This window comes from Eubalaena glacialis, chromosome 13 (genome assembly GCF_028564815.1).
Source record: "Eubalaena glacialis isolate mEubGla1 chromosome 13, mEubGla1.1.hap2.+ XY, whole genome shotgun sequence".
Classification (NCBI taxonomy): Eukaryota; Metazoa; Chordata; class Mammalia; order Artiodactyla; family Balaenidae; genus Eubalaena; species Eubalaena glacialis.
Genome location: NC_083728.1, coordinates 86060325 through 86084281, shown reverse-complemented (window position 1 = coordinate 86084281; position 23957 = coordinate 86060325). Strand labels below are relative to the sequence as shown.

Genomic DNA, 23957 nt, shown 5'->3' with positions numbered 1-23957 from the left:
ACAGTCAAAGAAGGGTCACCCAGGGGCCAACCTCTGAGCCAGGTGATGAAAAAAGACCAGGGTCCAACAGTCAGGTAAAGGAGGTAAGAGTTGGGACTTCCCTGGTGGTCCAGTGGTAAAGAATCCGCCTTCCAATGCAGGGGACGTGGGTTCGATCCCTGGTCAGGGAACTAAGATTCCACAAGCCGCAGGGCAACTAAGCCCGCGAGCCACAACTACTGAGTTCACGTGCCTCAACGAGAGAGCCCGCGTGCCACAAACTACAGAGCCCACACACAACTAGAGAGAAGCCCGTGAGCCACAACGAAAAGATCCCGCATGCCACAATGAAGACCCAATGCAGCCAAAAAAAATAAAAGAAAAGGAGGTAAGAGTCGTTCCAGACAGAGGAAGCACATGCCAAGGTGTAAATGACAAAAGAGCAGTAGTTACAAAAATCTAGTGTGACTCAAGAGTGGTATGATGAGATGCATGTGTATGTATGGGTAAAAGGCTGGTGAGGAAGAGAATGGCCTTTAAAAACAGATTAAGACCAGTTTGCAAAGGGCCCAGGAGCCCTCTACGTGTCTAAGGTCTTTGAGCCCTGGTTGTAGATGATGACAGGGCGAGAGTGTGGCATGATTAGAACCATGTCATAGGGTGGTAACCCTGAACAGTGGTCACACCCAAAGGATCAAGGCAGACATGGAGCTATGACCAAGGCATCCTAGACTAGAACACTCTCAGGCCAACATTCCATGCAGATGCCCAAATGCCCCAGCTGGCGACCTTTCCCCCACTTAACGGGGCTTACGGGTGGGATGTGGAGACGCATGACTGGCACTGTGTCTGATGCAATGACGTGAAAGAGGAAGGCAGCCAGGGGAGCTGGATCTGTGAAAGCATGACTTGGCGAGAAGCAGGCAGGAGACCTAGCATCACTCAGCACAAATGGAGCTGACAAAGCCCCACAGGCACTGACCACAGGAACTGCAGCCGGTCGTGGACAGCCACGTGGGCTTGTTTCTATCAGCCGCTCTGGGGCCTCGGCCACCTGGCCTGAACTCCAAGTGGGGCAAACCCACAGATCCCCTAAGGCAATGTACTCTGGGGCATTCTGAGGGTATAACTTAGTAACCCTACTAAAAGTTAGCACAAGGCAATTTATGGGTACAAGAGACTTCACAGGAGTTCTGTGAGATAATAGAAAAAAATATATATATATACACACATATATATATGTATATACACACACACACACACATATATATATATGTCTCTGCCCCCAGTCCCTGGCACAGAGCTCCTAAAACTCTTGTAATTTCCTAAGTGATAAGAGCACTTGGGGCATCTTTTGTTCAAATGCAACTCTGGGTTAGGCTCCTGCGCAGGGGCTGGTTACCAGAAAGACAAAGCCATGAATAGAAGCTTGGAATTTTCAGTCCCTGCCTCCACCCCTTTCTCTAGAGAGGGGCGAGGGGCTGGAAATAGAGTGAATAACTGATAATGACTACATGAGGAGACCTTCCTAAAACCCCAGAAGCGTGGGGCTCAGAGAGCTTCCAGGTTGGTGAGCACATCCATGTGCTGGGAGAGTGACCCTCACTCTACAGGGACACAAACTCCTGGGTTCTGGACCCTCCCAGACCTCACTCTATGTATCTTTTCATCTGGCTGTTCATCTGTATCCTTCATCATATCCTTCAATAAACTGGTAAATATAAGTAAATGTTTCCCTGAGTTCTGTGAGCTGCTCTAGCAAATTCATCAAACCCGAGTAGCCGGCTGTGGGAATCCACATTTACAGCTGATTGGTCAGAAGCACAGGTGACAACCTGGGCTTGTGACTGGCATCTGAAGCGGGGTGTGGGGAGCAGTCTTGAGGGCCTGAGCCCTTACCCTGTGTGGTAACGGAGGACGGAGGTTCACACACTCTCCAAGAAGAACTTTCTGACAAAAATATGTAGAAAGAAAATGAGCTGTTGTGAGGCGTGGCCCCCCCACCTCCATCACTGGAGATGTGTCAACACAAGGCTAGGTAAACTGTGCTTAATGACAGAGTGCCTGCCACCCCAGGGGCCTGGGACACAGACCTGCCAAATTAATGATCATTAAACTGAACCGGCTGATTGGTGACGATGCCAGGAGGAAAACCCCTAGTCTCTGACCTGAGTTAATACTTCAACACTGATTCCTGGACCTTCTTTCCCTGAGCGCGTTGACACACACACACACACACACACACACACACACACACACACACACACACACACATGCTTCTAGTTCATGTTAAACAAGAGCAGCTATAGAAAGCGAAAGCAGACAATGAAGCTGTGACACGTGATCCACGGCACATCCTAAGGACTCAGGAAATAGGAAGAGAGACGGGGAGGCACAGGGCAGACTCTGAAAAAAGGGGGAAGTACTAACTCTTCCGATTAAGAAACTGGTCCCAAGAACAGTCCGTGCTTCCCACAGAGCCGGGCTTTCGGCTTTTAAGGAGGAGCATCTTCAGAGGTAAATGAGGCTCTCAGCCCCCAAGCACACCGCCATCATGTCTGTATGACATCTTTTCAAACCCAACTCCCTCTGCACAGACACAAGTGCTGCTCCCTGATGGGACTTCACTGCTCCTTCTGGCCCCAAGAGGAAGGACTTGGTAAACCGTGGCGGGGAAGGAATGCCTGCCTCAGGCCTCCTGGACCAGGCACCTCGAGAGCCCTTTGTGCCCCACGATTCCAGTGATTCCTTTTGTGCCTGTATAGCCTCTAGCGACAGGGGACTCTGCACCGCCCATCCCAGTCTCACCCCGCTCAAATGGTTATCTTAAAGGATGAAAGGTCAGGCAGAGGCTGACTACCCACAGGGCTGTTTTCTCTCTAGAGTTTTCTTTCATTTTTTCCATATATAAATACATTATACACACGCATCTACATACACTCATTAAAAAAGTAGATAAAACGTATTCTACTTTGTAACACAGTTTTTCACGTTGCTAAAGAATCCTTTATAATGATATTTTCTTTGGCTGCCTGATGGTCCACTGATTTGACGTACCATTATGTAATGACTTTCCTATTCTGCGTTTATTAAAATATTTTTGAGCACTTAAATCTATATGGGCACCAGAGAGAAAAGATGAGAAAAACATGGGCTGGCTGTGCAGCAGTGCGCAGTCTGGTCAAGGAAACACAGAAGACACTGCGGTCAAATGTGAGAAATGCTATAAAATCACTGTTTACAGAGTGCTGTGGGGACAGAGGGAAGTGAGTAGCTGCTCCAGGGAAACGCGGGCGCACTGCACACAGGGGTGACTTTGGCAGGGTCGTCTCCAACTTCTCACTCTGAGTAACAGATGCACGGGTGCCCATGTAAGCAGGCACGGGGCCTGGCACTTTTGGGGTGTACGTCAATGTCTCAGCCACTCTACACGGAAATTACTATTATCTTCTTATAACGATGACATCAGCACTCAGGTGGGTTTGAGTGGTTTGCCTGAGGTCACACAGCTGGTGAGGGGTGCAGTTTGAATTAAAATGTGTGTCTGTTACTGACGTCCATTCTGATTTCTTCCTAATATTAAGAAAAGTATCTTTAAACAAAAATCTTTCTCTTTAAAAAAAAAAAAAAATCCTTGGGGACTTCCCTGGTGGTCCAGTGGGTAAGACTCCGTGCTCCCAATGCAAGGGCCCGGGTTCGATCCCTGGTCGGGGAACTAGATCCCGCATGCATGCCGCAACCAAGAGTCTGCATGCCGCAACTAAAGATCTCGCATGCCCCAGTGAAGATCCCGCGTGTCGCAACTAAGACCCGGCGCAGCCAAAATCAATAAATTTTAAAAATTAAAAAATAATAATTAGGGCTTCCCTGGTGGCACAGTCGTTAAGAATCCGCCTGCCAATGCAGGGGACACGGGTTCAAGCCCTGGTCCGGGAAGATCTCACATGCCGCGGAGCAACTAAGCCCGTGCGCCACAACTACTGAGCCTGCACTCCAGAACCCGTGAGCCATAACTACTGAGCCTGCGCTCTAGAGCCCACGAGCCACAACTACTGAGCCCACGTGCCACAACTACTGAAGCCCGCGCGCCTAGAGCCCGTGCTCTGCAACAAGAGAAGCCACCGCAATGAGAAGCCCGTGCACCGCAACAAAGAGTAGCCCCCGCTCGCCACAACTAGAGAAAGCCCGCGCGCAGCAACTAAGACCCAATGCAGCCAAAAATTAAAAAAAAAAAAAAAAATTAATTAAAAAAATCCTTAAATTCTCGACTAGACTTGAATTCTTAGAACTCTTGACACATACATTGCTCTCAAATAGATCAACCTCAGGCAGAATGATCAGGAAGAAAAGAAGACATAAATCACCAATATAGGGAATGAAAAAGACATCAATAGATTCTATAGACATTAAAAGGGTAATATGGGAAATTATGAACAACTTTATGTCAACATTTGATAACTTAGATGAAATGGACAAATTTCTTAGACACAAACTGTCAGAGCTCATTTGAGAAAAATAGATAAGCTGAAGAGCTCTCTAAAAGAATTCAAATTACTAGTTAAAACCTTCACCAAAAGTGAACTCCAGGAGCAGACAGCTTCACTGGTGAACTAAATCAAACATTTAAGGAAGAAATTATACCAATTCTGTACAAATTCTTTCAGAAAATAGAAGACTTCCCAACTCTTTTATGAGGTGTGTATTACTCTGATACCAAAACCAGACAGAGACAGTACAAAAAAGAAGGCTACAGACCAACATGCTTCGTGAACACAGATGCAAAAATCTAAAATATTAGCCAATCGAATTGAGCAATATGTAAAAAGGATACTATGTCACGATCAAATGGAGTTTTCTCCAGGAATACAAGGTTAGTTCAATATCCAAACATCAATGTAATTCACTATATAAACAGGTTTTTAAAAAACCCACCTGATCATCAATGGATGGAGAAATTCAACATCTATTCATGATGAAAAAATTCAGTAAACTAGGAATAATAGGGAACTTCTTCAACCTGATAAAGAGTCATGGACATGTTATTATAATAATAGTAGTACCCACTTCACTGGGTTATTGTGAGGATTAAACAAGCTGAACTTGTAAAGGGTTTAGAACAGTGCCTAGCACGGAGTATGTGCTGTAATAAATGTAGCTGTTACTACTATGAAAAATTCTTTGAACGACAAGAAGTAAACAAGAAGAAGTATTAAGTACCCATAGACATGAAAAAGAATGAACTACTGCACGCAGTAACACAGATGAATCTCACAGACGTAACGCTGAACAAGGGAAGCTGAACACAGGAGAGTACCTTATTGTAGGATTCCATTTATAGTTGAACTTCAAGAAAAGACAAAAAATCTATGGTGATAGAGGTCAGAACAGTGGTTCCCTTTGGGTCAAGGGTCATAAGTGGAGGAAGAGGCACAAGGGAAGGTTCTGGCATGCTGGACTATGTGCAGTATCTTATCTGTGGTGGTAGTTACAGGGGAGTTTATCTACGTAAGAATTCATCATTAAAGATCGTACTGTATATAAGTATATACACTGTATATAAGTCACACTGCAAAATAAGTATCCACAATACAACAGCATAGGTACTATGCCCCAATGATGCAGAAATATTTATGTATGTATATACATAAGATGATATGTGAAAGGATTACCAAAATATTATCTCAGGGGTGAGATTTTAATTTTATCCCCCACTTTATTTTTATTTTATTATTATTATTTTTAAAATAAATTTATTTATTTATTTATTTATTTTTGGCTGCGTCGGGTCTTCGTTGCTGTGCGCGGGGCTTCCTCTACTTGCGGCAAGCGGGGGCTACTCTTCGTTGCAGTGTGCACGCTCCTCATTGCAGTGGCTTCTCTTGCTGCGGAGCACGGGCTCTAGGTGTGTGGGCTTCAGTAGTTGTGGCACGTGGGCTCAGTAGTTGTGGCTCAAAGTCTCTAGAGCACAGGTTCAGTAGTTGTGGGCGCACAGGATTAGTTGCTCCGCGGCATGTGGGATCTTCCCGGACCAGGGCTTGAACCCGTGTCCCCTGCATTGGTAGGCGGATTCTTAGCCACTGCACCACCAGGGAAGCCCCCCACTTTATTTTTAATGTATTACTTGCTTCTTTTTTTAAAATAATGGCTATCTACCTAATCAGAAAAATATTTTTAAAGCTGTTTTCTTATGGGGGAAAAAAAATGCCCAGATCCTTGGGTCTGCTGACTCTCTTCTTGAACTGTGCCTCTCACTGAGCCCAGCACTGCTTGTACCAGCCCCAAACTGGATGCTTACGTTTTCCATTCCAAGTAATGGAATGCTATGCAACAGTTAAAAAATAGTTACGCGGAGCTAATGGTACTCTCATTGCAAGACTGACAAAATATATTAAATAAAAAAGAAAGTTATATTTTCATTAGGAAACCGTTAATGAAATAAAAGAAAAATTAGGTATTTCTCCAGAAATATGATCCAGGAAGATATATACAATAGTGATTTCCTCTAGGAAACACCTAGAATATGATTGGGGTGTCTAAAGGGACCTTTGCTTTGTCTGTTCTTTTTAAGGAGATGGTTGGTATTCACATGTTACTTCTGAAATTAAATACATGGGAGCTGGATTTCTTACTGCTGAAGGAGGGAGGTATAAATACGGGAAGAGAGACTGGGGAATGAATGCTGTGGGGCTGGACTGAAACTGGAGACACCAGTATACACAGTGGTTTCTTAATATATAAAGGTGGACATAGAAATGCATGTGATTTGTGTGTATTTCCTAGTTTTGTCTGCTGAGAGGGCCTAGAAGTAATGATACCCTAGGAGCAAGGAGCCATCTAGCACCCAAATCTTGGTTTCTAAACATCATTCTCCATCCAAAGAGACCAGGGCTCCTTGGAGAGATGGCTGACTCGAGAATAAGGGCAGGAAAAGTAGTGGATGAACCCGGATCACCTTGCTGTGCCAAAGGGTAAGGAAGGGCTTGAAGAATGACAGAGACATGGCTAAAGAACACAGGAGTCTACATGAGGGGGTTCCCACTGGGAAATCTGGGACAACTTGAGCATTAAAATAAATACCGTCAGCGACAGACTATAACCCAAAGGGTAAAAGAATAATGCAAGAGTCAATACTGATATAAATACATAAATGAATAAATAAACACATAGGTGAGAAAGGAAAGTTCTTCCTTAGAGTAGAATGTGAGCTAACAAATGCAGAAAGAATGAAGGGCTTAGAAAATCACCAGTTGGCAACCACCATAGTAATAACTGTTTCAGACAAGAATCATGAGTGCTAAAACCTGTGGGTAAAAGTCTGATGAGAAGCTATTGATTCCATCCGGAAAAAACCAGAACTTCCTGGTGGAGAGCCTGGCTAACACCACCATAACCAAGGGATCAAAGTCCAATACTGGGACCAGGACAAAATACCATTTCTGTGACATTCCCCAAAAAACATATAATCTGAATCTTATCACGTGGAAACATCAGACAAATCCACACTGAGGGACATTCTATAAAGCGATGGCCTGACTTTTTGAAAAATGTCAAGGTCATGAAAGATAAAAAAAGACTGAGGAACTGCTCCAGATCAAAGGAAACTGAAGAGTGGCTACAGTTCAGTGCAATCTTGGACCAAGAAAAAGAAAAAAGTTTTTTTTTTTTTTTTTTTGCTATAAAAGACATTAGTGGGAAATCTGAATAACTGTTATGATTAGACAACATAGTATATCAATGTTAATTTCCCGATACTGATTATTATACTATGGCTATGTAAGAAAGTGCCCTTGAATTTTAGAAAAGAAACACTGAAGTACTTAAGAGTAATTCATATGTCCATATGTACAACTTATCCTCAAAAAGGTCAGGAAAAGACATGATAAAAAGAGAGAGAGATACGCATTGGCGAGGATGTGGAGAAAAGAGAACCCTCGTGCACTGTTGGTGGGAATGTAAACTGGTGCTGCTGCTGTGGAAAACACTACGCAGGTTCCTTAAAAAACTAAAAATAGGACTACCATATGATCCAGGAATCCCACTTCTGGGTATTTTCCCAAAGAAAATACAAACACTAATTTAAAAAAATATATGCACCCCTCTGTTCACTGTAGCATTTTTTACAACAGCCAATATACGGGAGCAACCTAAGTGCCCATCCACAGATGAATGGATAAAGAAGAGACGGTATATGTATAAAATGGACATTACTCAGCCATCAGAAAGAATGAAGTCTTGCCATCTGCAACAACATGGATGGACCTAGAGGGCACTGTGCCAAGTGAAATAAGTCAGACACAGAAACAAGTACCATATGATTTCACTTACATGTGGAATCTAAAAAACAAAACAGAAATTGACTCAGATTCAGAGAACAAACAGGTGGCTGCCAGAGGAGAGGGCGGGTGGCGGGGGGATGAATGAAATAGCTGAGGGAAATTAAGAGGAACAAACTTCCAGTTACAAAATTAATGAGTCAGGGGGATGAAATGCACAGCATGTGGAACAGAGCCAATAATATTGTAATGTCTTTGCATGGTGACAGATGGTAATTAGACTTATAATGATGATCATTTTGTAATGTATAGAAATATTATGTAATGTATAGAATATGTCCTGCACCTGGAACTAACATAGAGCTGTAGGTCAATTACACTTCAATTTTGAAAGAGAGAGACAGAAAGAGAGTATAAAGTAAAATGGTAAAATGTTAATATTTGGGGAATCTGCGTAAAGAGTATTCAAAAATTCTTTGCACTATTTTTGCAACTTCTCTGTAAATCTGAAACTATTTCAAAATAAAAAAGTTAAAAATAAATACATGCTTACTGAAGAAAATATGCTAATTTTAAAACCATAAAGTTAAAGAAAACATAACCCAAACACCTATTTGTTTTTGTCCCACCCATTTTGTACGTGTATATTGTAAAATATATTTATTTTTAACATCGTTGGTTTTATACTACATATAATTTTGTCCTGCTTTTTTCATTTATTAAATTGCGAACCTTAAAAAATCTCAAATGTTCTTCCAGCCTATGAATATAGAGCAGCTTACTGGATATTTTCACTATTATAAACAACACCACCATAAACAGGATGACTGATATCTTTTCAACATAAATCTTTGTGCACCTCTGAATATTGAGTTTCTGAATATATCTTAGAAATATTTCCAAATCAAAGGGAATAAATATTTTTAGGACTCTTGACTCACTGTCAAATTATTTTCCAAAAAGCAATTTATTTTCAACGTTTCTCTGCAGCCTTCCCTCTGCAAGACATATTGCTAACTTGGGGAGGTGAGAGTAACTCCACAAAGCACTGCATCCCCAGAAGCCTGGGAGGGAAACAAGGTAAAAAAACAAAAACATGGGGACTTCCCTGGTGGTGCAGTGGTTAACAATCCGCCTGCCGATGCAGGGGACACGGTTCGAGCCCTGGTCCGGGAAGATCCCACATGCCGCGGAGCAGCTAAGCCCGTGCGCCACAACTACTGAGCCTGTGCTCTAGAGCCCATGCGCCACAACTACTGAAGCCCGCGCGCCTAGAGCCTGTGCTCCGCAACAAGAGAAGCCACTGCAATGAGAAGCCCGCGCACCGCAATGAAGAGTAGCCCCGGTTCAACGCAACTAGAGAAAGCCCGCGCACAGCAACGGAGACCCAACACAACCAAAAATAAATAAAATCGATTCTTTAAAAAACAAAAACAACAAAACCCCTACATATAAGAATCAATAAGCACTCCAGGGAGGCCAGGACACCTGTGCCCCAGAAGGATGGGCAAAGAGAAGAAACTGGAGAGATGGATGTACAGACAAGATGGGCCCTCTCCACCATGGCAACCATACCCAGTAAACGAGACTCTCCGTGGTACTAAGTGGGAAAGGTGTGCAGCGGGAGGTGCTGGCCCACGGTCACAACCACACACCAACCTGGGGACCAGAGCCTGGAGACACACTAGTTCCACCTCTCAGCTCTCCTCCTGCTGTGAGTTACTCATCACCTGCTCCTTAGTCCCCTAAGCCCGCCTCTGTGTGAAGGCTGGAGTGGAGACCGTCAAGGCAGGGCAGTGGGTGACTCGGAAAGAAAGAACCAGAGTCCTGGGAAAGCACATTTCGATAATCATTTACAGATGATTTGTGTCTAAAAACAGATCATACGTTTAAACTCCTTACGTCATGACATTTACACACACACACACGAATCTTAAAATCTCTGTGAGCCTCAGTGACTTCATTTGTAAAACAAGGATAATATTACTACTTCATAGGGGCTGTTGCTGAAATTATATAAGACAATACACGTGCCTGGTGTGACACCTGCATAAGGAAAGACGTTGTTAACTATTGTTCTGTCTTGCGCCTCGTGTTCTGGATTTGCTACACCCAGGAGGATGCGGGTAAATGCCAGAACATGTCAGCTCTGCCCCTGGAAGCCAGTCTGGGTGACTCCCAGAAACTCCTGGATTTCCTTAAGAGTTTAGAGAAATATGGTCTGGAGACACCCAAAAGCTCTGGAGAAACCCGACCTTTACTGAGAGGAAAGTAAGCATCTGGGTTCTGACGTCTAGAGCTCCCAGAGTCTGCCCCGTCCCGCCTTTCAGGGAACCTGAGCCATCAGAGGACTCGTCCAGAGACCTGCCTCAGGCTGAACTGCAGTGGAAGGACCACCACCCCTCCCTCCCCCACTGCCCTGCCCCCAACCCCTGCCAACAGGAGCACGTTGAGTTTCAATTCATCATCTTTCAACCATTCTTGATGGGCTCACCTTGACTTACATCTGGGTCCTTATACCTGATGCAATACAAGTCCTCTAACTAAAGGGATGGAAGGTAGTGGGGTGGACACAGGCCCCAGAAGCTACTGTGAGGAGACAGGAGATGGTGCCTGGCAGAGGGCAGACCAGAAGAGAGCTCGGAAGGTCTGAAATGACTCAAAAAGGCACAGCAACAGCACTTCTGGGCTTTAAGAACACACAGGTTAGGACTTGGAACCCCTGCCAAACCCCAGTGCTCCTCTGTCCATCAGCAGACAAGGTCAGCTAAGTCTTTGTCAACTTCCACCGGCCAGAATGGAAAGGTGATGGCACCTCTATCCAAACTCACCTGTCTGCTCTGGCGTGAAGAGTAAGTAACCTGTCCTTGTTCCAAACCATCTTCACAGGAAAATAAAACAAAACAAAATAAATAAAAACCTACCTACCTTTATTTATTTGTTCCTTCACAATGACAGTATTACATCAAATTTCCAAATGCCTCCATTTAGTATCCCCTAGAGAAAGGGAGTAACTACTTTTTTTAAATTATCTATTGACTCTGGAAATATGACTCTATTTTTCAGTCATATCATAGGAAACCAAGACCACTTTCCGAAAGTAATATTTGAATTTCAACTAAAAATCATGACTTTTCTAACTAGAAGTGGTTTCACAGAGAAGGGACCATAACATTGAGGGGAACCAAACAGCCCCATCTTTTCTCTGACTTCTCTCCAGTCCATTGGATTATAAAACAGAAAAACTGGGGCAGGGGAACATAGTGAAAAGGGTGTGGGACTTGGCAGCAGTTCAGAGAACCAAATTTGGAGACTGGCTTGACCACCACCTTAGCAAATTACTTCTCACTGAGCCTTAGCCAACAAAGTGGGCTTTTTTTTTTTTAATTAATTTATTTATTTTGGCTGCATTGGGTCTTCATTGCTGTGCAGGGGCTTTCTCTAGTTGCGGAGAGTGGGGGCTACTCTTCGTTGAGGTACGTGGGCTTCTCATTGCAGTGGCTTCTCTTGTTGCGGAGCACGGGCTCTAGGCACTCGGGCTTCAGTAGTTGTGGCTCACGGGCTTAGCTGCTCCGCGGCATGTGGGATCTTCCCGGACCAGGGCTCGAACCCGTGTCTCCTGCATTGGCAGGCGGATTCTTAACCACTGCACCACCAGGGAAGCCCACAAGGTGGACCTTTAATCCTTGTTTGGCTTTTGCACAAATGATGCTTGTGGAAACATTCCGCAAAGTACCATAGAAATATTGATGGTGATGTTGATTTGAAGACAACTGTCCAAAGTGAAATTGCCTTGAGGAGAAACACTCCACTCATATCAAGAGTGGCTCTGGGACTTCCCTGGTGGCGCCGTGGTTAAGAATCCACCTGCCAATGCAGGGCACACGGGTTCGAGCCCTGGTCCGGGAAGATCCCACATGCCGCGGAGCAACTAAGCCCGTGCGCCACAACTACTAAGACCACGTGCCACAACTACTGAAGCCTGCGCGCCTAGAGCCCAGGCTCCACAACAAGAGAAGCCACCGCAATGAGAAGCCCGCGCACCGCAGCGAAGAGTAGCCCCCGCTTGCTGCAACTAGAGAAAGCCCGTGTGCAGCAACAAAGACCCAACGCCGCCAAAAATAAATAAATAAATTTATATTAAAAAAAAAAAAAAGAGTGGGTCTTCCACGTCCATCAGGTAGGTCACGTGCCCAGCACCTTGCCAGCTAAACAGGCGAAGACAAACTAGGTCAGGGGATGTCCCCTGCCCTTCTATGGAAAGAGACAAGACACACAGTTACTTCCTTGCCCAAATGAACAGTACAGATTCTGGCCAGTGCAGCTCACGGTTGGGCAGAGGTTGGCTTAGGACGGCTTCTTGATGGGAGAGGGTGCAAAATGGCAGTGATGGGGGGGCGGGGGGAGAAGAGGATCCAGAAGGGCCTAAAGGGAAAATGGGGCATAGGTCTAAAGAAAAATAAAAACGAGTTCAAAATTGCTCTGCCACTTACAGTTCTATGACTTTGGGCAAAACTCAACTTCCCTCAGCTGCTTTCCTATCTAAAATGGAGATTCATCATCACTGATAACTCTGAAAGGGCAACTGGGAGGATGATATGGGTAAAACTGCACAGAATGCATGGTAGGCACTCAAAGAACCTTGGTGGATTACTTCTCTCTCCCATTTGTATTCTTCAGGGCAGAAGCAGATCAAAATAAGCCATGTCAGGACTTCCCTGGCGGTCCAGTGGTTAGGACTCCGTGCTCTCACTGCCGAGGGCCTGGGTTCAATCCCTGGTTGGGGAATTAAGATCTCACAAGCTGTGTGGTGTGGCCAAAAAAAAAAAAAAAAAAAAAAAAAAAGCTGTGTCCTCTCTGCTGCATCTACTGCGGGGATGAAGCCCAGTTTTAGCAGACTATTAACACTCCAGAAAACGTGGACATCACTCTGAAGGGACACACGGTTATTGTGAAGGGCCCCAGGGGCACCCTGTGGAGGGTCTTCAATCACATTAATGTAGAACTCGGCCTCCTTGGAAAGAGAAAGAGGTTCCGGGGTGACGAATGGTGGGGAAACAGAAAGGACCTGGCTATCGCTGGCACTATCTGTAGTCACATACAGAACACGATCAAGGGTGTCACACTGGGCTTCCGCTACAAGATGCGGTCTCTGAACTCTCACTTCCCCGTCCACACTATCATTCAAAAGAATAGTCTTCTGGTTGAAATCCAAAATTTCTTGGGCAAAAAATACATCCGCAGGGTTCGGATGAGGCCAGGCATCGCCTGTTCACTATCTCAAGCCCAGAAAGATGAGTTAGTTCTTGAAGGAGGTGGCAGTGAATGTCTATCAAACTCGGCTGCTTGGATTTACGAGCCACAACAGTTAAAAACAAGGATATCAGAAAAATTTTTGGATGGTATCTATGTTTCTGAAAAAGGAACAGTTCAGCAGACCAATGAATAAGATCTAAGTTATCCAGCTACAGAAACAACAAGTCTGTGTCTAAGCTCAGGCTGCCATAACAAATACCACAGACTATGTAGCTTATACAACAAAAATTTACATAGTTCTGCAGGCTGGCAAGTCCAAGATCAGAGCATCAGTAGATCCAGTGTGTGGTGAGAGCCCACTGTCTGGCTTGCAGACAGCTGCTTTCTCGTATCCTCACATGGCGGAGAGCAGAGAGCAAACTCTCATGTCTCTTCTTATAAGGGTACTAATCCCATTCACAAGGGTTTCATGCTCATGACCAAATTACCAGCCAAAGGCCCCACCTAATACCACCACATTGGGGGTTAGGATTTCAACATATGAATTTTAAGGGGACACAAACATTCAGTCCATAACAGTCCAATTTATCTTTTTTTTTTTTCTTTTGCTGCTTGTGATTTTGGTGTCATACCTAAGAAACCATTGCCAAATCCAAGGTCATGAAGATTAACCCCTATGTTTTCTTCTAAGATTTTTATAGTTTAGCTCTTACATTTAGGTCTTTGATCCATCTTGAGTTGATTTCTGTATACGGTGTGGGGTAAGGGTTCAACTTCATTATTTTGCATACAGATATCCAGTTGTGCCAGCATTATTTTTTCCCCTATTGTATGGCCTTGGCACCCTTATGGAAAAAAAATCAATTAACCATATACGTATGAGTTAAGTTCTGGATTCTCAATTCTATTCCATTGACCTATCCATTGTCTATCCTTATGACAGTACCACACTGTCTTAATTACTGTAGCTTTGAAATAAGTTTTGAAATTAATGAGTCTTCCAATTTTGTTCTTTTTCAAGATTGTTTTGGCTATTTGGGGTTCCTTGCAATTCCATAGGAATTTCAGAATCAGCTTTTCCATTTCTGCATAAAAAGCCATTGGGATTTTGATAGAGATCGCACTGAATCTGTACATTGCTTTGTGGGGGTGGGGAGCCCGAGGATAATGCCATCTTAACAATATTAAGTCTTCCAATCCAGGAAGATGAATGTCTTTCCATTTAAGTCTTCTTTATTTCCTTTCAGCAATGTTTTGCAGTTTTTAGTGTAAAAGTCTTACACCTCCTTGTTTAAATTTATTCCTAAGTATTTTATTCTTTTTGATGCTACTATAAATGAAATTGTGTTCTTAATTTCCTCTTTGGATTGTTCAGTGCTAGTGGAGTTTTTAACCATAGAACAAATAAACATCTATGAGTCCAGATATAAATAATGAAATAAATAAATGGGAGAAAAAGAACAACTCTTCCTCACAGTAGAATTCCAACGAATAAATGTAGAAGGAAAGAGGAAAACAGAGAATTACCATTAGACAAATACCACAGTAAGAACTGTTGCAGACAAGATCTACCAATGGATGTGTTAAAATCAGTGGGCAAAAAGTCCTGAGGTGGGGTAGGGTGGGGAGGACAGGATTTACATAGTCTCAAAGTATTTCCTCCAAGATACTTATTAACTACAAAGGGAAAAATAGAAACTTCGCAGTGGAGAAACCCTGCGGACACCAACCTAACCAAGAGGTCAAGGCAGGCATCACCTGTAATGAACCCGAGACAAGGCACTGAGAAGGACACACCACCAGTTTTGTGGTGTTCTTGCCACAAATGCATAACCTCGCTCCAATCACAAGAAAGCACTGGTCAAACCCAAAGTGAGACTACCAAATGTAAAATGGATGGCTAGTGGGAAGCTGCTGCATAGCACAGGAAGATCAGCTCAATGATTTGTGACGACCTAGAGGGGTGGGATAGGGAGGGTGGGAGGGAGGCTCAAGAGGGAGGGGATATGGGGATATATGTGTACATATAACTGATTCACTTTGCTGTACAGCAGAAACTAATACAACATTGTAAAGCAACTATACTCCAATAAAGATATTAAAACAAACAAAACAAAACAAAACCCAAAGTTAGGGGCATTCTACAAAATGATGGACCAGCCCTCTCCTAAAGCATCAAGGTTATGAAAGGGGAAGGAACTGATACAGACTGGAGGGGACTCAGGAGGCATGACAACTCAGTGCCAGGCGGGGTCCTGGGTAGGATCCTGGAGCAGAGAGAAGATGAGAGGAAAGACTGGTGAAACTCTAATGAGGGGCAGGGTTTCGTTCAGGGGCTGGTAAACTATGGTTTGCAGGCCAAGCCTAGCCTGCTGACTACTTTTTTTTTTTTTTTAATTAATTAATTTATTTATTTTTGGCTGTGTTGGGTCTTCGTTTCTGTGCGAGGGCTCTCTCTAGTTGCGGCGAGCGGGGGCCACTCTTCATCGCGGTGCGCGGGCCCCTCACTATCGTGGCCTCTCTTGTTGCGGAGCACAGGCTCCAGACGTGCAGGCTCAGTAGTTGTGGCTCACAGGCCCAGTTGCTCCGCGGCATGTGGGATTTTCCCAGACCAGGGCTCAAACCCGTGTCCCCTGCATTAGCAGGTAGATTCTCAACCACTGAGCCACCAGGGAAGCCCCCCTGCTGACTACTTTTGAAAACAAAGTTTTACTGGAACACAGTGATGCTCATTCATTTACAGATGATCTATGGCTGCTTTCTTGCTAAAACAACAGACTTGGGAGCTGTGACAGAGACCTTCTGGCCCCACAAAACCTCAAGTGCTCACTATCTGACCCTTTACAGAAAAAGTTTGTCGACCCCTGGTGTATAGTTAATGATACTCTACCAGTCTTAATTGCCTGTTCTCGCTAACTTTATTATAATTTTGCAAGATGCTAACAAGCTAACCCAGCTTCAGGGGAAGCTGGGTGAGAAATATAAGAAAACGCTGAACTATTGGGGCTGGCCAAAAAGTTCATTCAGTTTTAAGTAAAAATAAAAGACACGGGTTTCCCTGGTGGCGCAGTGGTTAAGAACCCGCCTGCCAACGCAGGGGACACAGGTTCGAGCCCTGGTCCGGGAAGATCCCACATGCCGTGGAGCAACTAAGCCCGTGCGCCACAACTACTGAGCGCGTGCCCTAGAGCCCACAAGCCACAACTACCGAGCCCACGTGCCACAACTACTGAAGCCCTTGCGCCTAGAGCCCGTGCTCTGCAACAAGAGAAGCCACCGCAATGAGAAGCCCACGCACCGCAACGAAGAGTAGCCCCCTTTCGCTGCAACTAGAGAAAGCCCGCGTACAGCAACAAAGACCCAATGCAACCAAAAATAACTAATAAATTAATTAATTAAAAAATAAATAAAAGACACATTTTTCATTTTCGCCAAGAATTTTATTGAACAATGTATTCGCTAACTGAACGAACTTTTTGGCCAACCCAATATTTTTGCAATTTTTCTGTAAGTCAAAAATTGGTTTTAAAAAAAAAGTTTAAAAATCCAGTAGCATCCTTATTGTGAGGCCTTCCTATCAGCTCCCCTAGACACACCTCATACACTGCTGCCTGTTTCTGCTTCACTGTTTTCCCTCCTAAGAATGGTCTTCCCTTTCTTTCCGTAGCCATCAAAGCTGTATCTTAACGGGTTAACTCGAATGCTACTTCCTCCATAAAAGCTTGGCTGCCGGCTTCACGCTCACACTCAGCTCCGGCATCTGGCAGCCTCTGTCTCGGGTTATAGTCAGTTACCTCCCCGTCTGCTTCTCTGACCTGACTATGAGCTCCTGAAGCTCAAGTTATGTCTTACTCATCACCCGAGTAAGTACCTTGGTTCTCAAAAACCCAGCACTGAGCACTGCAGGAGAGAGAGGCTGCAGTCCTCATCAGCACCTCGTAAGCTGCCTACTCGCTAAGCGGGGGGCGGGCACGGGGACAGCACCGACCCCACGGCCACCACGTGCTGAGCACCGCGCTAGGTGCTTTACACAACCACTTTCTTCTGACTCTTATGATTAGCCTGTTTAGATAAATATTTCACCCATTTTTACAGACACAGACTTGAAGACCTAAGGAACCAGAAAATCACTGAAGGTCCCACAGCCAGCAACTCAAAGAGGGAGATTTAAGGGCCATACGAGACCCTCTCTGTCACTTCCTGTCACGGCTCTAGTCATCATCTACCTGCAGACGAGCAAGGGGGTGGCCCAACTCCTGGCTCATCTTCGTCCCGGTTGGTTCCCAGGCTGGCCTGTCACCCCAGGTTTGGCCAGCAGGAGACGGTGCCCTTCAGCCAAGACGGAGTCTCTGCTGGGGGTGGGGGGCGGGGGGGGGGGCGAGGACAAGAGCCACACAAGGCTGCTGCGGGCAGCAGCTACACATGGTGATGGAGGCGCTGACGGAGGACGGCAGATAGACACGTGGCCACGCACTTCCCAGGGGCCAGCTTTTATCATGAGGTCAGGCCAGACCACCGCCAGGCTCGGGCCTTGGATGGCACTGTTTTGATCCCCAGCTCTGCCTGCATTTCGCCTTGACATTAGGCCACTGCCATGCGTTAAAGGCTGGTGTCAATCAAGTGTGTCTGAGCACCAACTGAAGGTCATCTCCGCGATCTCTGCCTGCCGAGTCACACCATGCTTTTAAATGGTAGGATGTGGGCAGTGGGGTTATCGAAGGTCACAACAGAACAGCATGAGCAAGTCAGTAAGAACCAGACCCCATGGGGATAGAGGACTGTCTCACGGCGTCTGTAAAAGTGTCCACGATTATTACGCCACCCGCACTAAACCAGGAGCTGCTGAGAGCTTTTGATTGCCTGACCATGTTCTCTTAGGGGGGGAGGAAGACAAAATGCTGGCCTGACATTACACCACGCTGTCACTCGGGGCAGGTACACTCAATCACTCGACATGCTCCCAGAGGCTGAGTTGAATGCTCCCACTGACAGACAGGGCTGTGAACTCGGCTGCAGCCAGCAGTGGGGACACACTCGGGTTCCAGTGCATCGGCTGTGGCTTCCGGTTAGAAAAGACCCGCATCACACAGCACGCGTGAGGGAGGGGCTATGAGGACACAGACCACAGCACCGGGGAAAGGTGTCCCCCTCCCAGCCCTGCCCTATGCCCCAAGTGATGTAATGCATAAGTTTACACAATGTCCAGTGGAGGCCAGGTGTCTCTGCCAGGCTCTCGGCCTCCTTAAGGGGACTTGGTGCTTCAAGCAGCTTTTTCCTTGTGATGCCACCAACTCAACACGTAACTTGCAGGGCTTCTGTGATGGGGAGAAGACTGGGAGGGACTGGTCCCAGACCTTAAACGCTTCAGGGCAGAGGGGACACACCACGCTCCCACTCACAGGGCGTTAGCTGAGGTTAACTTCCAGAGGGCTAAGGGATGGGAGGGTGGGGACAGAAATAGGCCGTGAGCAGTGAATGTGTCTGCCGCAGGCGTGCACAACTTGCTCGAGGTGATGGGGACTCAGTAGCAGAACTAGTGAGAGTCTAGCTGCTCAAAGACTTGAGACCGATAAACCTGATTTTAAAAAATCGAGATATATTGGGACTTCCCTGGGGGTGCAGTGGTTAAGAATCTGCCTGCCAAGGCAGGGGACACGGGTTTGAGCCCTGGTCCGGGAAGATCCCACGTGCCGCAGAGCAACAGAGCCCGTGCGCCACAACTACTGAGCCTGCGCTCTAGAGCCCACGAGCCACAACTACTGAGCCCACGTGCCACAACTACTGAGCCCGCGTGCCACAACTACTGAAGCCCGTGCGCCTAGAGCCCGTGCTCTGCAACAAGAGAAGCCACCCAAATGAGAAGCCCATGCACTGCAACAAAGAGTAGCCCACGCTCGCCGCAACTAGAGAAAGCCCGTGCGCAGCAATGAAGACCCAACGCAGCCAAAAATAAATAAATATTTATTTTAAAAAAATCGAGATATAATTCACGCCCCCCCCACCCCAAATTCACCATTTTAAAGTGTACGATTCAGTGGTTTTCAGTATGTTCACCCATAGCACAAGCAGCACCACTAGCTAACCCCAGGACATTTTCATCACCCCCGCCCCTCAAAGGAAATCTCTGTACCCATCAGCAGCCACTCCCACCCCTGACGTGCCTCCCCTCCACGCTTTGCTCTGGACATCAGGAAACTCGGGACAAATCCAAACAGCCTTGAGCAGCCATACGCTATCTTATCCCTAGGTCCCCACTTGCCATCGTATCTATTTTTTTCTAAATAAATACTAATTGTAACAGCCGTTACCAGGTATGAAGCATTCACACTATGACTTTCTACTACTTAATGTCCTCCTTACAGCAACGCTCTGAGGTACAGGAGCTGTAATTAGCACAGAGATTAGAGTGCCTTCTTCAAAGTCTGGGAGCTGACAGGCGTTAGAACCAGGATTCAAATCCAGACCCACTGGCGTCAGAGCCACTCAATCATCCATTTGCATGCCCTTCACCACCTTTGTAGAACAAGGCAAAGCTGTAGACAGAAGCCGCCTCACTGCCTGGCCTGGGGTTCACCTGGCAGTTTAATATCCTGACTATACCATCAGGTGACAGCACTGCTGGGCTGGTGTCTGGCTGGGGCTGCCCTGCATTTCAGGAGCCCTCGTGCTCAGGAGGCCTGGCATGACACAGAGCTCACCATCTACCCGCTGCATGATTGAATCCACAAAAGCTCCAGGATCTCTCTCGCTCCCCACCCGCTGGTACAGGATGCTGGCCCTTCAGCCGGGAGCACTGAACCACAACCAGTGCTGCCTTCTGAGAACTCCCGGCTCTGCCTACAGTCACCCAATAAGGGGCAAGAAGCCAAGCCAGGCTTTCCAACTTCCACGGCAAAATAGCCGGACACAGCGTGGAGGACGCGCTCAGGGCCTCCACTGTGGACTGCCTGCCTTCCACCTCTGGCAAAGGGTCTCTCTGCGCTCGCTCTTCCAGATTCTCCCGCTCTACCCCTGCCTGATAAAATACACCACTCTGGGTCTATTCTCTGGCTCCCATCCCCCAAACAGCTGTCCTGACAGTATTATAAGGGAGTGTGAAGTTCGCTGCCTTTACCCCAGTGGGTCCCAGAAAGGGTGAACTCCTCTGTTCTTTAGAACATTCCCTCCACCCTGGCCTAAGCCATCTATCTAATCCTGTCGATCTTGTCCACACACAGTGCAGTCCCAGCACCTCACAGGGGGCCTGGTACACACGAGGGGCTCTTCAAACACCTGCTGAGTACGGAGGCTGCTGCCCCCTGCCTTACTCCGTGACCGTTATATGAAGCCCCAAGGAAAAGTGCTTCTTGTGATAAACTGATGCGCTTCCTTTTTTCCATCATGTTTGCTGTGAATCCTGTCCTTCTCTCCTTGCCTTCCACGAAGCTCTGAGATGAATTTTGTGCTCCATCACAATGACTTCCCTTGACTGTCTTTTGGTATAATTACCTGCCTCCTGGGGCCTTCTCTCAATTACTAGGTTCTTTCCACGGTTCCTGGTTTTGCTGAGGAGGGTGTGGGCCTTGAAATTCAACAAACCTAAAATAAAACCCCGTTGAGCCATGAAAAGAACATGGGCCTTGTAGGTAGACAGACCTTGGTTCAAACCCCAGATGTGCCACCTACACGCCACGGGACCCTGGGCACATTGCTTATTCAGCCTCAGTCTCCTTGCTGACCATCCTCACAGTGTTATGATCATCACATGAGATATGAAATACCTGACATACAACAGGCACTCAAAGGTTAGATTAGATCCCTTATGTTCATTTCATTAGAATTTTTTAAATAAACAAATTTATTCATGTTTTTGGCATCCAGGTAACTGATCTAGAAATATCCAGAAAGACATAGAATACTATGATGGAGGGGCAGTACACAAGTTCTTTCTTTCCTTCAATTAAAAAATAATTATTGAATAAACTATCAATGGCAGGAGGAACTTGAAACACTTAAAATTTCACACCTAGATGGAAACTAAAATCCTACAAAAAGTTCATATTGCATCTTAGAATAACCTTAAAAAACACAGATCAGACCCAATATTGGCACCTCAGTCAATATGCAGGAGAAAGGTCGGCAGTACACTCAGGAGAGAGAAACCATAATCGCTCATCCGCCACTCATCCAGGTAGTATTTCTGAGGGCTACTTCATGCCCGGCACTATTCTATGTGCTGGTCTACACTTGTGGAAATGATGGGGAATTCTCTGTTCTCAGTGAATCCACATTTTTCTCCAACCCCCATATTGCCATTAGGGATAGGGAGAATGAGACTCCTTTTATTATAAGCCACTTCCATATTCTTGGTGGAAGCAGACGGAGAAGAAGGAAAAATAAACAGAAAACAGTAAGACAGTGAGAGTGACTGTAAATTCTTGAGCAAAGGAGGGTTGATAAGAGTTGGGCTTCATGAGCAATGGTACCATGGACAGATCACGAGAAGTGATGGGTGGGGTGGGGTGGGGCGGGGAGGGAGAATTATGGACTCAGGGAGGCCAATTCGAGAGCTGGCGCAGCAGGAAATGACAGGGGCCACAATAAGACCACAGCAGTGGAAGGAGATTCAAAGACTAAAAACTGTTGGGACTGTGTGGTGGAGGCACCCCAGAGTGAAGACAAGGGGAAAGTGGAAAATGTCTTTTGTCCTTAGAGCTTCGGGGACCAGGGGACGGTGAGGTCACTAGCAGGGTGGGGGTTTCAGATAGGCGGGACGGTCTTGCTCAATGACCTTTTAGAGTTTGCAAGTCACATTACATAAGGGACTGTGTCCAACATGTCCAGGTAATGCCATGTGGTTTCCTAATCGCAAAGGTTCTGAAACCCTAACTGAAACCAACAAATGCCCTTCTTCACAAGACCACAGTCCCACCCGAAACCCCACCTCTGAAAGAAACCGGGCACAACTGGCTGATCCATTCTCCTGTGTTTTCGAGAACCGCCAGCCCTGGTTTCAGTGTTGAAAACTGACCCCAAGTGACCTATAGAAACAAGCGTCAGCACACCAGGTTCAGGGAAGGCGAGCATGAGTTCATGTGTTCCTACCCAGTCCTCCAACCTTTGTACAGACCCAGCCTACCCGGCGCAACGATGGTGTGTGCCATGAGGATCAAAGTTATCTCGGTCACAGTGCTCTTACCTAAGCGTCAAAGGAAGAAGTGATATGAAAGGCTGCTCTGGCAAAAGGAATGGGGTGCACAGGGCCACAGGAAAAGGCACTGAAGACAAAACTAGGGGAGATTTTTTAAAAAAATGACTAAACGCCATTCTTGATTTTCACCTAGAAGCAGATTACACAACCCCACATCACAGTATCCTTATAGAGTCCATCTTCCTCCGTGATTACAACCAGGGGACAAAACTCAGCTTTTTCCATCCTATTTTCCTACTACAGGTCATCTCCCAAAGAATCCAGTTCTCTGAGAAACAGTCTACGGCTGATGGCACCACAGTTTGCCTCATCATTTTATTCTAGTTTAGCTTTGAAACAGATTAATTTCAGGGAAGCACGTGTACAATTCTCTCAGCTGCGTACAGACCAGAACGCCTCACCCTCCAGCACTCCAATTAAAGGATAATTCTTAGATGTTCCCCCACCACATCACCTCTTTATAAGTAAAACTAGTAAGCCCCCTATGTCAGCAGCTTTCTCCACAAGCCACCCAGAAGAAGGACCAGGTCCCCCAGCTGCTTTGTTCACAACATCCCCGAGCGTGTTGCCATGCCAACCAGCATCAGGAATAACAGAGGCTGATGGATTTGGCTCCAGTGGACCCAACCAACAGGAGCCACCAGTCCGCAAAGAGCCATGGTTTGCGCCATGGGACTCCTCTGCCACCTTCACACACACACATCCCAGCAGGCACACAACTAATGTAAACACCTCACTTGGGGAGGGGGCTGGGGAAGGAAAAACACTTTCAGGATGTAGAGCTCTGAAATGGTATAACACAGATTTAGGCAGAGTAAGATTCCTAAATGATGAATTCATCCAGAGAGAAGTAAGAAAGTCCGCAAACCTAAGAAAAGAACACACTGTTCCGTGCTAGTCACATCACAGACCTATTGAAAAGCCTTCCCATCACATAGCATGGTTCACAAGACCCCTTCAGATAAGCCCCAGTCATTTCCAAGCATCAGTCAACCTACACCCTTACACGCCCCAGAGCAGGTGTGTCTTGGTGGGATCCGTGAACTCCTAGCTACCCTCCAAGATCCAACTCAAGTGTCCCGTCTTCTGTGGAGCCTTGCAGGACCTGCCCTCCCCAATAAAGTCAGCTCGTCCTGAGTGCTCCCCAGCGCGCACAGCAGGCTCAGCACCGCGAGGACACGCCTCGCACGCATTATCTCAAGAAGGAACTCGACACACTCTGTCATCGTTGTTCACTTTTGCTTGGTCCTCTCCCCGTC

General features: G+C 46.1%; 2 protein-coding genes across 2 annotated transcripts in view; one reads left to right on the top strand and one right to left on the bottom strand.

The window, feature by feature from the left end:
- LOC133103196 (NADPH--cytochrome P450 reductase) overlaps positions 1-23957 on the bottom strand; it is a 62657-nt gene that overhangs the window by 33676 nt on the left and 5024 nt on the right. The window lies entirely within an intron of this gene.
- Positions 5437-13701, top strand: LOC133103489 (large ribosomal subunit protein uL6-like). Its single transcript, XM_061208908.1, has 2 exons — positions 5437-5457; positions 13147-13701. The coding sequence occupies exons 1-2, from the start codon at positions 5437-5439 to the stop codon at positions 13699-13701; spliced, it is 576 nt and encodes a 191-aa protein (XP_061064891.1).